Source organism: Perognathus longimembris, chromosome 2, assembly GCF_023159225.1.
Source record: "Perognathus longimembris pacificus isolate PPM17 chromosome 2, ASM2315922v1, whole genome shotgun sequence".
Taxonomy (NCBI): Eukaryota; Metazoa; Chordata; class Mammalia; order Rodentia; family Heteromyidae; genus Perognathus; species Perognathus longimembris.
Window position 1 is genome coordinate 119,090,140 of NC_063162.1, and position 15,677 is coordinate 119,105,816.

The 15,677-nt window shown below is 37.7% G+C and overlaps 1 protein-coding gene across 1 annotated transcript in view; it reads left to right on the plus strand.

Moving 5' to 3' along the window:
- Nucleotides 1-15,677, plus strand: part of Dync1i1 (dynein cytoplasmic 1 intermediate chain 1) — a 270,153-nt gene that overhangs the window by 46,104 nt on the left and 208,372 nt on the right. Inside the window, exon 6 of the mRNA XM_048340062.1 lies at nt 13,955-14,070. Within this exon, the coding sequence (XP_048196019.1) occupies nt 13,955-14,070 (116 nt within the window). The remainder of the gene's footprint in view (nt 1-13,954; nt 14,071-15,677) is intronic.

Here is a 15,677-nt window from a genome sequence, read left to right on the forward strand (position 1 = left end):
ATCTTGTGTTTTATTAATTTAGTTACTCTATATTTTTAGTTGTTAGTTTTAATTCATTATGCCACTAATTGTTGATTGCAAACTGTTCAAATTTGTTAACTGTTGTCTGTTTTCCTTGTTTGTTTGTTTTCTTTCCCACTGCCTTCAAGCTTTATTGTTTGGATTGATGAGCTTTTTCCTTTTCTTTTTTTTTTCTTTTGTTTACCTTCCATGGGTATTATCAATGACTAGCACAAGGCTTATGAAAATATGTTATAACAATCTGTTTTACACTCACATACTACATCTTCACATTTTATTCCTTTTCTCCCATACTATGTGCAATTGTTATCAAAATTTATATCTGTTTATCCTGTAGCTCTGCTAACATACTTATAACTACCTTACTGTTTTTGTCTTTTTAGTTTGTCCTTTAATTAAAAGTTATGGCTAGGCAGCAGGGTTCACATCTGTAATCCTAGATATTTAGGAAACTGAAATCTGAGAATTACTGTTCAGAGCTCACTCAGGCAGGAAAATGCATGAAAACTCTTATCTCTAGTCCCCAGCAAAAAGCTGGATGTGGAGCTATAGCTCAAGTGGTAGAGAACTAGCCTTGAGGGAAAAAATGTAGTAAAATTGTATTCTATTTTTTCCCATATATTTTCCTTTTGTATTGATATTAGCATTCTTTTATTTTACCTAAAATAATTTCTTCTAATATGCCTTGTAAGTCAAATCTAGTGATAGTAAACTTGTTTTGCTTTAGTTTTCCTACTTCTTCCTAATTTTTGAGCAACAGATTTGCCAGATATAGAATTGCCCAGCAGAGCTTTTCTTTTTGTCCTCCTTCCAGATTACTTTTAGCACTACCTTGTGACGTGCATTGTTTCTGCCAAAAAGGTGTGTGTGTGGGGGGAGGGGGGTACTGTTGTAACTATCAAGCCATTTCCTTCTTGTTGGTTTCAAAACTTTAAATTTTCTGTTTTTTTAACTAGTGAGAAAAATGATTGAAAGGTATATTGCCACCATTTTCTTTCTTTTGTTTCATTTGGTGATTTTGATGCTTTCTGGGTCTAATTTTCATTTCCTTTTCCATATTTGCGAACTTTTGAGCCATAATTTTCTTAATAAATGTTTGATCTTTTCGTCCCCCAATCCCCTGCCCCATCATGCTCCCTCCTTTCCACTTCATTGAGATTCTCACTTTGTTTATGCCTTGCTCTCCTAATTTTGGTCAGTATTTTTAGTTTCTCCATTGTGTAACTCAAATATCTGCTTCTTTATGTTTTATTTTTATGTACTTATCTTCTTTTATTTGGAATATATTTCCCTTTTTCTTTATTTTCCTTAACTCTCTTGTTGGTTTCTGCACACTTGACAAAACTGTCTTCACATCTTCACAGCCTGATCTTGGACGGAGCGCGGCCCTCCTTCATTACTTCAGCCAGAGATTCTGAATGTTTCTTAAGCTTCTGTATTCATCCAAAGTGTTAGCTTTTTATTGTTTGCTTTTTATTTAGTAGCTCCTAGGACACTAGAATACAATAAGCCTCTTGATTCTTAAGGTAGTAGCTGGAAATTCTGGGATTCTAGATGCATGATCTAATTCCTTCTCTTTTAGGAAGAATCTGGGAATTAGAGTTGATCACCCACTAGCACTTCAGTGACTCAGGAAAGGGGCTGGGATAGGTAGTTCAAGCACTTGTCGGAGAATATAGAGGCTTGCTCTTGTTACTGAAGAAGGTTTTGGGGAGGAGGGGACCTCCAAAAAGTATCCACACATTTATTCAAGCTCCCAGGAACTAATACTTGCCTTCCTTGTCCTCTCCATTGGGAAGCTGGAAATCAAATCCTTGGGTAAATACTGCAAAAGTTGAGATACTAGATGAGTAATATAATGATTTTTTAAGGTACAAATGGTGTAGTAGGATTTATTAGTAAGACTTATATGGCTGGAGGAAGTATGGGAAAAGCCATATGGGACCATTGCTTCTTCTATGTAGACCTCACATAACCAATAAATGTTTAGTCCATCAGCTCCGAAAATAGTTACATTGGTAGCCAGACTCTCATATAAATTTGAAAATTAACACTTGTTGCACAGCATAATCCAAGTCCTTTTGGAGAGAAGATACAGCTTTGTTTGTCTTTAGTCTCTAGAGCACAGCTGGTGTGAGGAACAACATTTCAGGTGTGACTTCACTTTCAGGGGACTCGTAACTGCCTCCAAATGCAGATTAGTTAGAAGCCAAGCCTTAGGATAACAGCTAGAAATGTCAGAGCTTTTGCTCTGCAAAATAAACTTTTCCTGCAAAGCGGAAAACTGGTCTTTATTGTCTTATAACTGTGTGCTGAGATAGAGGGTAAGAAATAGGAAACACGTGATACCTGTTCCAAGCTCTTGTTTTATCTCTACAGTTTCAGGAAACTAGTGCATTCTGGATCTCATCATCTCCCGGAGATAGGCACGTTAGGCATTAATTTTTCCTGACAGTTATAGAACTTAGAGGCCTAGATGTGTAGAGTTTGAATGAATGAGAAGTTGAGAGATGAGGGAGGCCTTCTGATTGCATGATCTGGTCCCATAGGCAGGATTTCTGGTGAGAATGTATCTCAGCTTATCCTACTGATTTTATTTTATTTTTTTTCAAATTTTTATTATCAAACTGATGTACAGAGAGGTTACAGTTTCATACGTTAGGCATTGGATACATTTCTTGTAATGCTTGTTACCTTGTCCCTCATGGGAGTTTCCTCAGTTGTCAAGAGTACAAAGAGTCTCTGAACTTGCTTCTGGATTACACTCAAAGAGAATTGATTCGTGTGTTTATTTGATACATCCATGGGTACACAGAGCATTCTGTACTTCATATTTTGCCCTCTTGTTGATCTTCTCACACCTGTCTGGTGATTTTCTTATCGACAGAAGACAGCATGAATATTACTTTGCTGGATATTGGATATACTTAAAGCCCTATACATCTCCTGAGATTTCTTCTGAAGTACAGTTAATTCACTTAAAAACTGTTTTATCTTTTTGAGGTCTACAGTTAAGACTTTGTATTTTAAGGAAAAACAGTTCAAAAAATAATACTAACCTATCATTAAGATTTTTGACAATGATTTTTGATATTAAAAAAGATAAGTAATCAGATATGCTACTGTGGTGTTGGATGAAACATTGTAGAGTTAAAGAAGACATTTTAAAAATGAGTGATATTGATCAAGATGCAGTGTGCTTATAAACTCATTTGTTGAATGGAAACTCCTTTGTATAACTACTTAAAGATAGTTAAAAATATAACTAAAAAAGATAGTCAGACTCCAGAAAATACCATTTATTGAGTTATATTCACATATGAGTAATTTTGATAATTCTTATAAAGGAATATTTGCTCCAAACTAGTTCTTTAACAGTATCTGGTCCAATTGATTCCTACTGCTAGTACAAGACTTGCATGCCTGTTCTAAACAACTCCCTATAAATTATGGGGCTTTCCAATGTACAGACAATGCTCTTTCCCCTGTAGGAATGCAAGTACTGTTTCCTACAAACCCTCAGGCAGAGTCTTTCCTGGGTCTCAGGTAGCTTGCTCACACAGATGCCCTAGTCAAAGATTCAGATGGATCCTCAAGAGAAGCCTTTTGCAAATCGAGGCTTCTGGTGTGTGCAGTTTTCCTCTGCTGTTTTGTCCTGTGAATTCAAAATGCTTGAGTACCTGGGCTCCTTTTCTTTCACATAGGGACTTGCTGTATTTCACCTTGTTTCTCTCCCAATCAAGCATTAGGCAACCTGCTTATTTTTCTTGTTGGTATGGGGGATTTGAACTCAGGACCTAGGCATTGTCCCTGAGCTCTTTTGCTCAAGGCTAGTGCTCTATTACTTTGAGCACAACTCCACTTCCGGTTTTCTGGCAGTTAATTGGAGATCATAATCTCACAGACTTTCCTGCCCAGGCTGGCTTTGAAATGTGATAGTCAGACTTTAGCCTCTGGAGTAGCTAGGATTACAGATGCACACCACTGGCACCAAGTTTACCACCTGTTCTTATGGTTGTTTCAGATCCATGGTAAATCTAGTCTCCACTACTCCATCTTGGGCCAAAGTACAAATGCTCTGTCACTTGGTTCTGGATTTGTATGTTAACTGTGTGACCAACAAAGAAATAGCAGCAAATAGTGGAGACAATGTGACATTAAAAGTCTTTTCAAGAGAATTGCAAATGAATAAGTTTTAATCAGACAAATATTTGGAAATGTACTGAAAATGTTTTGCTTCTGGACACTACTGTGATAAAATAAACTGAAAATAGTGGAAGGTTGAAATAAGATGATAGGATAAAACACAAAGCTAAAATATCATAGGAAAGCTGATTGTGTGCTGGTGTATTCCTGTAATTCCAACACTTAGAAGGCTAAGATGAGCATAGCTCTATAGAAATCCTCTGCAAAAGAAAAAAGGAGAGAGAGGGAAAAAAATCAAAGAAAAGAAAATATCAGAGAAAGTACTTACATTGACTGGGAAGTGAATAAATGTGCCATTGATTTTGGGGGATTTTCTTTTCCTTTAGCCCTTTTCTTCCCTCCCCTCCCCTCGTCTCCCTTCTTTTCTCCTCCTCTTTCTCCTTTTCCTCCTAATGGTGATTGGGGTCAAACTCAGAGTCTTATGTATGCTAGGCAATCACTTTACCACATGCAGAACCCTGTAAAATATCTTCATATGCTTTACTTAGGCCTCTGGTTTGAATTATCTTTCAAGGTTTCCCATGTAACAATGCCTGTTCTATGTTTTTCTTGAGAATCCTGTGGGTTTTGGGCAAGTTGGCAATGTCTGCCTCTTCATAAATTCAATCACACTTTTAACAAAAATTGAAACATGGAACAGCATCTTGTAACATGTGTTAATGTCATTCAAAATGCAATAGTACAATATACTTCAGAGCCTATAACTACAGATGAGTTTCGACTCATATGAAGCATTAACCATTTGATTTGAATGGATCTGATCAGAATTTCATCATGAGAGAGGAAGGAAGCACTTTGCTTATCTTGTACAATAATGATTTCTCCCATACTTTCCTCAGGATGCTACTACTTGCTAGCTTTTATTCAGAGCCCTAAAGAATCTTGTGTAATCTTATGAAGATATTTTCTATCCCACAATTACAGATACATTTCCACAAAGGTAATGTTCTTGTTCATTCCACTTCAGAAAAATGAAGGCCCATTGTTAAGAAGTATGCTGTTACTGTGGTACTCAGTGACTTGAAAAATTCTATAATTACATAGCTTTATCTTACAAATGGTATGGGAACGTGTTTAAAAATATCAAGAAAATGAAAGCTCACTCCTAAAAGAATATTTTGTATCATAATGTCATTTGTGTTAATATTGGAGAAAACATAATTATGGTTCATTTGTCTTTATAGTTCCAAACTGCTATTCCTTAGTGTGGTCACTCAAGAGCAGAACCTCCACCAGCACTACAAAACGTGATCATAACCAGGACAATATTCACTTCTTTTATCACATAAATGTGAGATTTATGTGTGTTTCTGAAATTCCAGGCAAATCCTTGGCTGTGCTTGACTGAGCCAGAGTTTGCTGTTAAGAAAAACAAATGTGGTAACTGCCAAACTAATATCTCTGCACTGTAAGAATACATTGTTATGGAAGTGAAAAAAATACTTCCGAAAATGATTTGGGAAATACAAATACAGAAAAATCAAAACTCATCTTCCTTGAGATAGTTAGGAAAAGCCAAGGGAAAAATAATGGGCGCTCTGAGCATAGAAGACATGGCTGGTATGTTACAGGGGACCACAGCCCTGGCTCTTCCTTGGTGTGCACCCTCCCTACTTTTTCAGTTTCCAAAATGCAGCATTTCCTTTCCATTCCCAGTGGTTTCTCATTACACCAGGTTTGCATGCTTTTTCACAACTGACCACAAACACAGCCTCCATTTTTTTTTTCTGGCTGCTCCTTTTGGCCTGTCTTTGCCCACTTTCCTTGTTGGCTTCCTGAGTCTACCTTCCCGGCTTGCCTTGCTTTTAGATCTTTTCTCTTTTTCCCCTTTTCCACACTCATTTCTACATGTATAGCCCCTTCCCACACCTTATATCTGGCCGCCTGTGAAAGAGAAGGGCTTCAACCTTTTACATAGTTGCTACTCTACTATGTTTTAAAAGTTGTTTTGCAAATATCAGATCTTAGAAACTTCCAGTAATTTCTCAGTTTCTACATAAAGTCTAGGTTAAAAACCAACAAACCCACGGCCTCATGCTTTTGACACGGTTGTTCTACCACTTAAGCCATACCCCTAGCCATTTTTCTCCTTAGGGTTTTTTTTTTAATAAAACCATACCTTTTCCAAGTCTTGTCTCAGATTTCCGTCTTCCTATCTGTGCAACTCAAATGGCTCAACTGTCAGTAATAAGATCATAGTTGAGATCCAGTCTTGCTAACTTTTTGCCCATGCTGGCCTTGAACTGCACTATCTTCACCTCCCAAAGTGTCTGAGATTCCAAATGTTTGCAAGTATGCCTCACAAATTCCAAGTCCTTTAGCTCAATATTTTAAAGGTTTCTAATATCTAGCCTCAATAAATACCTTTGTAAAATCATCTCAACTCAAACTTATATTCTGCAAACTCAACTGTCAGGCCTAAACTGTAAATTTAGTTCCCAGATTTTTGTATATGTAAGATCATCTACCAGAACATGGTCCCCATTTCTTTCCACTTAACTGATCCCTGCTTGTATTTCAAGATTCCAACTAGATCTTCTGTTCTTAATGAAACCTACCTTACTTTTCCAAACACATATTAATTTGCTCATTTCCCTATCTGTACATTTGCTATGATACTTGCTAATATTGGCTCTTCCTATTGCTTCCTTTCATCCTTATTTGCCTTATGGTGCTTATATCTATTTCTTCATTCTCTCTGTATTGCAAGGACTTGGCCTAGTGGTTTGCTCAAACATGGTGTGCGGTTGCTGAGAAACGACACTAACCAAAGCAGTTTCTTTGGCAGTTGTCAAGGGCAATGTTCCATTCACATAAAATAGGGTGCCAGAAAATGGCACCATTATCATTCTCACTATGAGTGGCTCATCTCTAAATTTAAAAAACAAAACCTTACTTGAGAAAATTTGTAAAGACTGGACCATGATTTAAGTAATAAACTGCTTGCCTGGCAAGTATGGTGCCCTGAGCGCAATCTCAGTACAACAAAAGAAAGAAAGAAATGAAGGAAGGGAAGGCAAATAAGGTGGGGTGGGGAAGAAAGAAGGAGGACAGAAAGGAGGAAGAAAAGGAGTGAAGCTGAGAAAGAGAGAGAGAGAGAACAAAAGGGTTTCAGTTCATGAGTTTATGATAAAATGCATCTCAATCAATGTAACTCCTTCCAGCATTCTCCCCCATTCTTCCCAATCCCACACATCCCCTCAAGTACCTGGTTCCATTTCTATGTTCTAATTGTATTTCTAAAATGTATCTTGAGGATTAAATTCCCACATGTGAATAAGCAAGAAGAAAAATCAGTAGAATTGAGTTTAGACTAAATGTAGACATTTAAAACAACAACAACAACGTTGGCCTTGATCTGTTTGCGCATGTGGCCAAAGAACTCCTTTTATGTGAGAACATCTGTTCCTGGTGTTATTTTTTGGCTTCGGGGTTCCTCTCTGCTCCAGAAACTATCCATTACTACCATGACTCTTTTAGGTTACCTGGATTTGTGAATGTTGCACTGTCTTCTGACCCAACCTTTTGCTTCTGCCACTCTATCTACCCAAACTGTTCAAAACCAGTTTTGAGAATCTTTTGTGCTTTGCAATTTACAGAATTTAGAGCTTCTTAAGTGAGTGATGTGCATTTTAATTCTGACTTTCCTATGTCCAGAGTTTTATATTCCGATGGTTTTTAAAATCTTTCTGTCAGGCTACTTCTGTCCTGTAACTTTACCTCCCAGTATCAATGATAGGTCAGAAATGGTATCATTCATTCTTAAAATAAGACTGGTCTTGCCTTTCTATGCTTCTCTTGCCACTGAATATTAGAAAAAATTAAATGTGGGGCAACTGGATGTCTACATGCGAAGAATGAAGTTGGGTCAAAAACTTACTCAAGGGCTGGGGATATAGCCTAGTGGCAAGATTGCCTGCCTCGGATACACGAGGCCCTAGGTTCGATTCCCCAGCACCACATATACAGAAAACGGCCAGAAGCGGCGCTGTGGCTCAAGTGGCAGAGTGCTAGCCTTGAGCGGGAAGAAGCCAGGGACAGTGCTCAGGTCCTGAGTCCAAGGCCCAGGACTGGCAAAAAAAAAAAAAAAAAAAAAACTTACTCAAAATAAACCAAAGATTACATTATAATAGCTAGAAGTATAAAATTGTCAGAGAAAAACAGGTATAAACCTTCAGAAACTTGGAGTAGGTATTGACTTTTTAGATATATACCAAAAGCACAATAAAACATTTATTCAAGTTGGGTTTCATTAAAATTGAAAACTTCTACACTTCAAGACACCATCAATAAAGTACCCATAAACTCATAGGATGAGAAAAAGTATTTCAAAGTTATATGCTTGATAAGGATCTAATATCTAAAACATGTCCGTTTTTATGTATCTGTAATGGGGCATGTACTAAGGCTCTTGCTTGGCCTGCTTGCTCTCAACTGGCATTCTACCACATGGGACAGACTCCCAGTCTCACATTTCGCTGGTTAATTGGAGATGGAGTCTGGAAGATTTTTTTTGACCAGGGCTAGTTTCAAACCTTGATCCTGCTCATCTCAGCCTCCTGAGTAAGATTACAAATGTGAGCCACTAGCACTCAACTGAAAATATATAAAAAGTTCTTGGGACTGAGCAGTAAAAAAACAAGCAAATTTTTAAATGGGCAAAGAATTTGATTTTTTTTTTTTTTTTGGACAGTACTGGGCCTTGGACTCAGGGCCTGAGCACTGTCCCTGGCTTCTTTTTGCTCAAGGCTAGCACTCTGCCACTTGAGCCACAGCGCCACTTCTGACCATTTTCTATATATGTGGTGCTGGGGAATTGAACCCAGGACTTCATGTATACAAGGCAAGCACTCTTGCCACTAGGCCATATTCCCAGCCCCATGTGCAAAGAATTTGAATAAGCAATTAGCTGAAATTGTTCAAATAACCAGTAAGTGCCTGAAAAAAAATCATGGGCATCATTAGTCATCAGAAAAGTGTAAACAAACCACAGTGTGGTACCATGTCACATTAATTAGGATGCTGTCATTTTTAAAAAGACATGATAAAAACAGCAGAGGAGGAAGTAGAGCCATTAGATCTTATACAGTGCAAAAGGGAGTATACAATGGTGCCGTCACTCTGAAAAACTTTTTAACAATTCCTTAAAGTCAAATATAGAATTACCTGTATTATTATACACAAACCTACAGGAATTGAAAGCATATATCCACACAGAACTTTATACACAAATCTTTAAATTGAGAACATTTATAATGACCAGAGATGGGAAGAACTCAAATATGTACAAACTGATGAATGGATTAAAAGTAACGTATGTACATCCAGTGGAATACTAATCATCAATGAACAGAAATGATATGTTCATTTGTACACCAATGAACTTGGAAGACTTTAAACTGTTAAAGAAATCAGTTGCAAAAGACCACATAATGCATTATTGCATTGGTGTGAAAATGACAAGTAGATTAGTAGTCTCCAGACTTAGAAAAAGGAGAAATGGAATGATATGCTGTCAAGGCCTTGAATAAAAATAAGAAATGTGATAGCGGTCACATTTTCAGAGAAAATTATTGTACACTTCATCCACTGGACCTATTTGTACACATTTTTCAGCTGATAAAACTGCAGGAATATTTTAGGGAAGCTGAGGAAGCTCTATATTACAAGGTTGTATGAATTCATGGGTTATGGATCATCTGCCACATGTGAGCCCAGAATTCCAGCAGTGAGGGCGCCGGGCAGGCTGGGTTGGAGAGAGAAGGTAGAAGGGCTTTGTGGTGAAAGTGCGCCCCCTTCTGGCACCTTCTCTAGACCCACTAGGAATGGTAGGAAGTGTATATAGCCAAGATCCATTTTGTGCCTAACATAGGGCAGGACACTGACCAGAGATCATTTCTCATACTTATAAAATGAGCACATGCACTTGGATCTATAGTATATTTGGTTTTAGTGTCTCCATGGGTGGCTTGTTATAAAAAATGGGAGAGCAAGACCAATACAATACCATTTTAAAATACATAGATCAACATCTACCTGCTCAATGGGTAGATCATGAGACTCTTAAAGTACATGGCCCTTGGATTTGCCCTTGAATTTGAAGCTAATAACATAAGTTACAACATCTATAATTTTAAGCAAATGTGTCAGGATCACTGAGCCTCTTTTCTCATCTGTGAAACTGAGATGGGATATTAAACATTAATGAGAATAAAGTAAGGTATGTTTAGCATGTTATAAATAGATTTTAAATAACAGCAAAATATTAATAAAGCAATATGAATGCAACAGCCTCATCTAGAGATTACACACAAATATACACTAATCTTTCAGTATGTTTAGGAAGCATTATAAGGAGTTTCTTCAAAATTATAAATCATTTGAGATAGATTCACCCTCTAGCATGACAGCCCCAAATTTATCAAGGTGTCAGTCAGTAGGGAGATTTATAGGATGACAGTACAGCTTTTATTTGTGTTTGATGTCTTGAGTTGAGTTGGGACCCTGATTTCACAAGGGTGACAACATCAGTGAAAATTGAAACTTTTCATTACAAAACAAAAAATATTTTATTTGGTTTGATGAACTCATCTATCCAAACTAAATTGTGAAAAGCAAAAAGTTTCAAAATGTTTCTTCTTACAACAAAAAGAAATGGTCTTTTCCAATTAGCTAAAATTCACACATGTGCCATACCAAGTAATTAGGGATTTTTTTTTTACGTTTTATTGGCAGAGATATTCTACAACTCAAAGAATTATACATATTTATAAACTTCCCTTCTCTGATTTGATTTCATAGTCAGCCAAAGAGATCTACTAAAAGTAGAGGTGCTCGAGCCAAAAGCTATATATTATGCCTGGCACTAAACTTGTGCTTTCCAGGTATGAGTTTTATCCTCACAATTCAGTAAATGTCCACTTGATAGACCAGAAACATGAGATTTAAAGGACTGTGTCACTCACGAGTCCAAAGTTTTCACCTACCATTCATTTAGCTGACAAGTGACAGCACAGGGCTTTGAATGCAGTTTGTGTTTGAGTTCTTTATGCTAGATCCTGACTCTCTGGGTTGCTTCGCTTTACTAAGATGGCAAATTACAAACTGCAGATTGGTTTTCTGCTGCCCAGTGCCTGTCCCTGGCTTCTCAAAAGTTAGCCCTAAAACAGTATGTCCTACATGCCAGGTGTGCTGGAATCCCTGCCTGCAGTGCAGCTCTCTCTGGAGCTGGAGATCCTTGGTCTTCCCATGGGTTCCCAGGAGTGTGATTTCACAAGGATGACTTCCCTGTATCTGTCAGGGCAGGTCAAATTTGCGTTGTTGGAGGTAGATTTCTGGAGCTTGTGGTGGAAAGGACCTAGGATTCATGGAGAAGTGTGGGGAGTTCAGGAAGATGCATTTGATTGGTGGACAGTGGAGGAAATGAATGCCATGGATTTCTTCTTTGGTGATTTTGAGACTTTTACCTGGCTTGATTATTTTTTCCAGGTACACTTCATGTATTTCTTATTTCATCATCATTAAAGTTTCATATCCCATCTATGTGGGAGCATGAGGAACCCAGTCCAGTCTCTTCTGTACTCCTGTGGTGCAGAGTTTTCCATGTTGAGCTCCTATAGTTCAGGCTCATGTTAGAGGTAGAACTATGGTCAGGCCTACTGCCTGCATAGACAGCCAGCCTTGTTGCTCTCTAAAGCTGTGCTTGTCTTGTTTTCTTTCTTCTTACTTTTCAGTTTTAAAATTGTTATTGTTACTATAAAGGAGATGTACAGAGAGATTATAGTTATATAAGTCAAGTAATGAGTACATTTCTTTTTGGACAATGTCACCCTTCCCTTCTTTCCCATCTTGACTTGTTTTCATATATGTGTTTGATGTACTTCTTAGATTTCATTTTAGTTGTCCTGATTAATCACAGAAAAGAATTATTGTTCATAATATGCATTTTTTTTTTTGCCAGTCCTGGGCCTTGGACTTGGCCTGAGCACTGTCCCTGGCTTCTTTTTGCCCAAGGATAGCACTCTACCACTTGAGCCACAGCGCCACTTCTGGCCATTTTCTATATATGTGGTGCTAAGGAATCGAACCCAGGGCTTCATGTATATGTGGCAAGCACTCTATCACTAGGCCATATTCCCAGCTCCAATATGCATTTTCTTTCATGTCATCAGTATTATTTCTATTATCTTAGTGAGATCCAGAATGTGGAGTGTGGGCTAAATGGTTGTTACACCCTTATCTCCTTTTGTTTCACAGAGATTCACTTGTTTCTACATCTAGAAAGATTTTTTTTAATGTGTAATATTGTCAGGGTTCCTGTGGCTCACACCTGTAATCTTAGCTACTCAGGAGGCTGAGATTCAAAGCCAGCCTGGGCAAAAAGTGTGTAAGTCTTATCTCCAACTAACTACCCCAAACCAGAAGTGGAGCTGTAGTTCAAATGGTAGAGTGCTAGTCTTAAGCAAATATCTTGAGGACAGCACTCAGTTTCGGAGTTCAAGCCTAGGACTGGCACCAAAAAAACAAAAATAGAATATGTCATACTATTACTAAATCCTTATACTAAAAGTACTGTTCTAGAAATTAAGATGTGCATGACTGTGTAAATTATGTACACATGAATGCTAAAACATATGTGGCATTTACCTTATATATGTGGTATCTATATATCACCTGTAACAGTTATACTAAGAACTACTATTATTTCCATGGATAGATGAGGAAGCCGAGGCACACACATAGTAAATAGGGAAAGCCTCTGGGTTTGCCCACACATGATGCTGCCTCCATGACTGGCTGCTTCCTGGGTAACTTCAGAAAGCTTCCGAGGTTTCATGTGACTTAGAACTCATCATTAAGAATTTTAGGGAGGACGTTCGTTGGCTTGATGGAAAACTAAGGGATCAGGACTGGGTGAATAATTTGTGCATTTGAGAGATCAGTAGTATTTTTATTTCACCATTTATGAATTGAATATATTTAGACACATGTCTTAGACTGGATCTCACCTCCTTCATCAGGTATGATAATATCTGCCCCTACACTTCACAGGGATGTCATAAAGACAGATGACAGGATGGATATAAAAACTTCTGGAAAGACTCGAAGCGTATATAAATGTTCAAAAAAAATTTTTGTATGGTGATAGTGAGTTTGGGAATGCCAACCTACATGTGTCCCTCTGAGCCTACTGTCCTCTTCCTCCGCTGTGCTCTATTAATGTATCTTCTAAACACATGAGCTTCCTGATCTGCATAGCTCCTCCCCCGGGGAAATGAAAATTCCCATACTTCCTCTAGGAGTGCTATCCTCCCACCGCTTCCAAGAACATTCTACTCTACTTAGAAATCCACGTCTCTTCAAATCTCAGGATTACTTCACTTTTTCTCCACTCTTTTGCCTAAGAAACAAGGATCTTGCATTACAAATGCATGCACCATGTAGCATTAGATATGATCAGAATGGAAGAGATGTGTCTGGGCTGGAGCAAGACTTTCAACAGGAAAGCTGATTGTCAGCATAAAGGCCTATCTGATATCCCCAGCCTACTAGGGCCAAAGCAAGCCAAGGATCCAAGTGTCCTAAGTTGGCTATACCAGTTCCTTATTGTGGTCCTGAAGCTGAAAGTGTTTGGGCTTGCTTGTTTCAGTGCTTTGTTTTTGTCCCTGACAGCTTGCCCAAAATGAATGTCTTTCTTCCCTAAGTGTTTGCCCTTTGTTGCTTACAGACGAAGACTGCATAAGCTGGGTGTGTCAAAGGTTACCCAAGTGGATTTCCTGCCAAGGGAAGTAGTATCCTACTCCAAGGAAACCCAGACTCCTCTTGCTACACACCAATCTGAAGGTGAGCTATGTCTTCCATTTACTTTCTGTATTATTACTGCAGAATCTACCAGGGAGCAATGTCTTTCTGGCTGATTTCCTATCTTGCCATAAGAGATTTGACAAGATAGAAATGTAATGACTCAAAGAACGGTGCCTTTGGCTCTGATTTGGATCTCTCTGGAGAGTAAATTCAATGATTCTCTTCTAAGGCATCCACCGACTTTAAATAGCAAGATAACACTACTTCAATTTTTTCTGAAGAAGGTCGAAATCATGAATGTACAAACATACTTGTGAATATTGACAATAAGAATTGTGCTTACAGTGATCATCAAACTACAGTCCACCACCTGTTTCTAGAAATAAAGCCTTATGAGGACACAACTACCTTTAACATGGCTATTTTCCTGCTATAATAGTCAGATTGAGAATCCATGAAAGAGTTCTTATCTGGCTTCCAAAGCCTAGCATCTTTACAACATCTTCACAGATAAATGAAGCTGAACCCTGGCTCACCTGGACGATTTAGATGACACATCATAATTTCTGATCTCAATTTAAAATTATTTTCCATGCCAGGACCAATGGGTATATGGGATATGAATTCTCTACCTTCTTCGTGTATACCAAAAATATCCAGTGGAAAATTCACACATAAATCATGACTCATGAAAGGATACAAATAATAGATGTTGAAGCTGAAAAATCAAAACACTCCCTGGAAGTAAGGCATTATGCTAGAGCAAAAGTACTTGAAAGCAGGAGATACCTGTGCTAAAAAATTGGTAAAAAGTGAAAGTTGTACTGTTGGAAAGTGACATTGTTGACACAACAAAACAAATCCTTTCTGCTTGTTCCTTTGCTTGGTATAGTAAAGAAAAGCATTGGAATTTTGGGCTAATCGTTGTTATCTGATAAATATTGGATAAAAACTAAAAGGATGAGAAAGTGATTCACATGTCCTACTTGCTCTGCAGCAGATCTATAAATCAGAGCAGTTTTGTTGGGGCAAACTATAGAGATTGTCAATTGGAGTTTACAATTCATGGTATCAAAAGCGAAGTCTTAGTTTTTGAGATTTAGTGCCACCTACAGGCTTTCTGAAAACCTCCCCTTAGCTATAATGTTATAATTTTTTGGTATCAGGATTTCCATTGTTAAAGCCTTGTACCCAACTATGAATTTAGACAAAAACATATAGCACCCTCTGGTGGTGAAAATTTAAACAAGCCAATCAAAGGAGCCTGTGTTTTAAGCTGTCAGAAAACACACAGAAAAAGCCTTTGAGGATCTTCTCTTTGGGCTTCCAGAAAAGAACAGAAAGATAATTAAAACACACAACAACAAAAAGATCTTTACCAGCCAACAAAAACATTTTTTGAGTTAATTTAATGCCAGAGGTATGTTTATTTAGCTCAAAATTTGACCTATAACATAAAATTATACAGCTGAAATAGGAGAAAGAGTGAAATATTTTGTTTTTAATGTGCACATTTAAGATACTGGAAAAGTTACTGAATAGTAACAAGGGCTAATAAATTAAGGGTGAAAATATATCTGCTCCAAACTTTTTAACTGGAATACATCAAAAGGAAAAGCCCACACATTTCATTTTATTGTCGTACA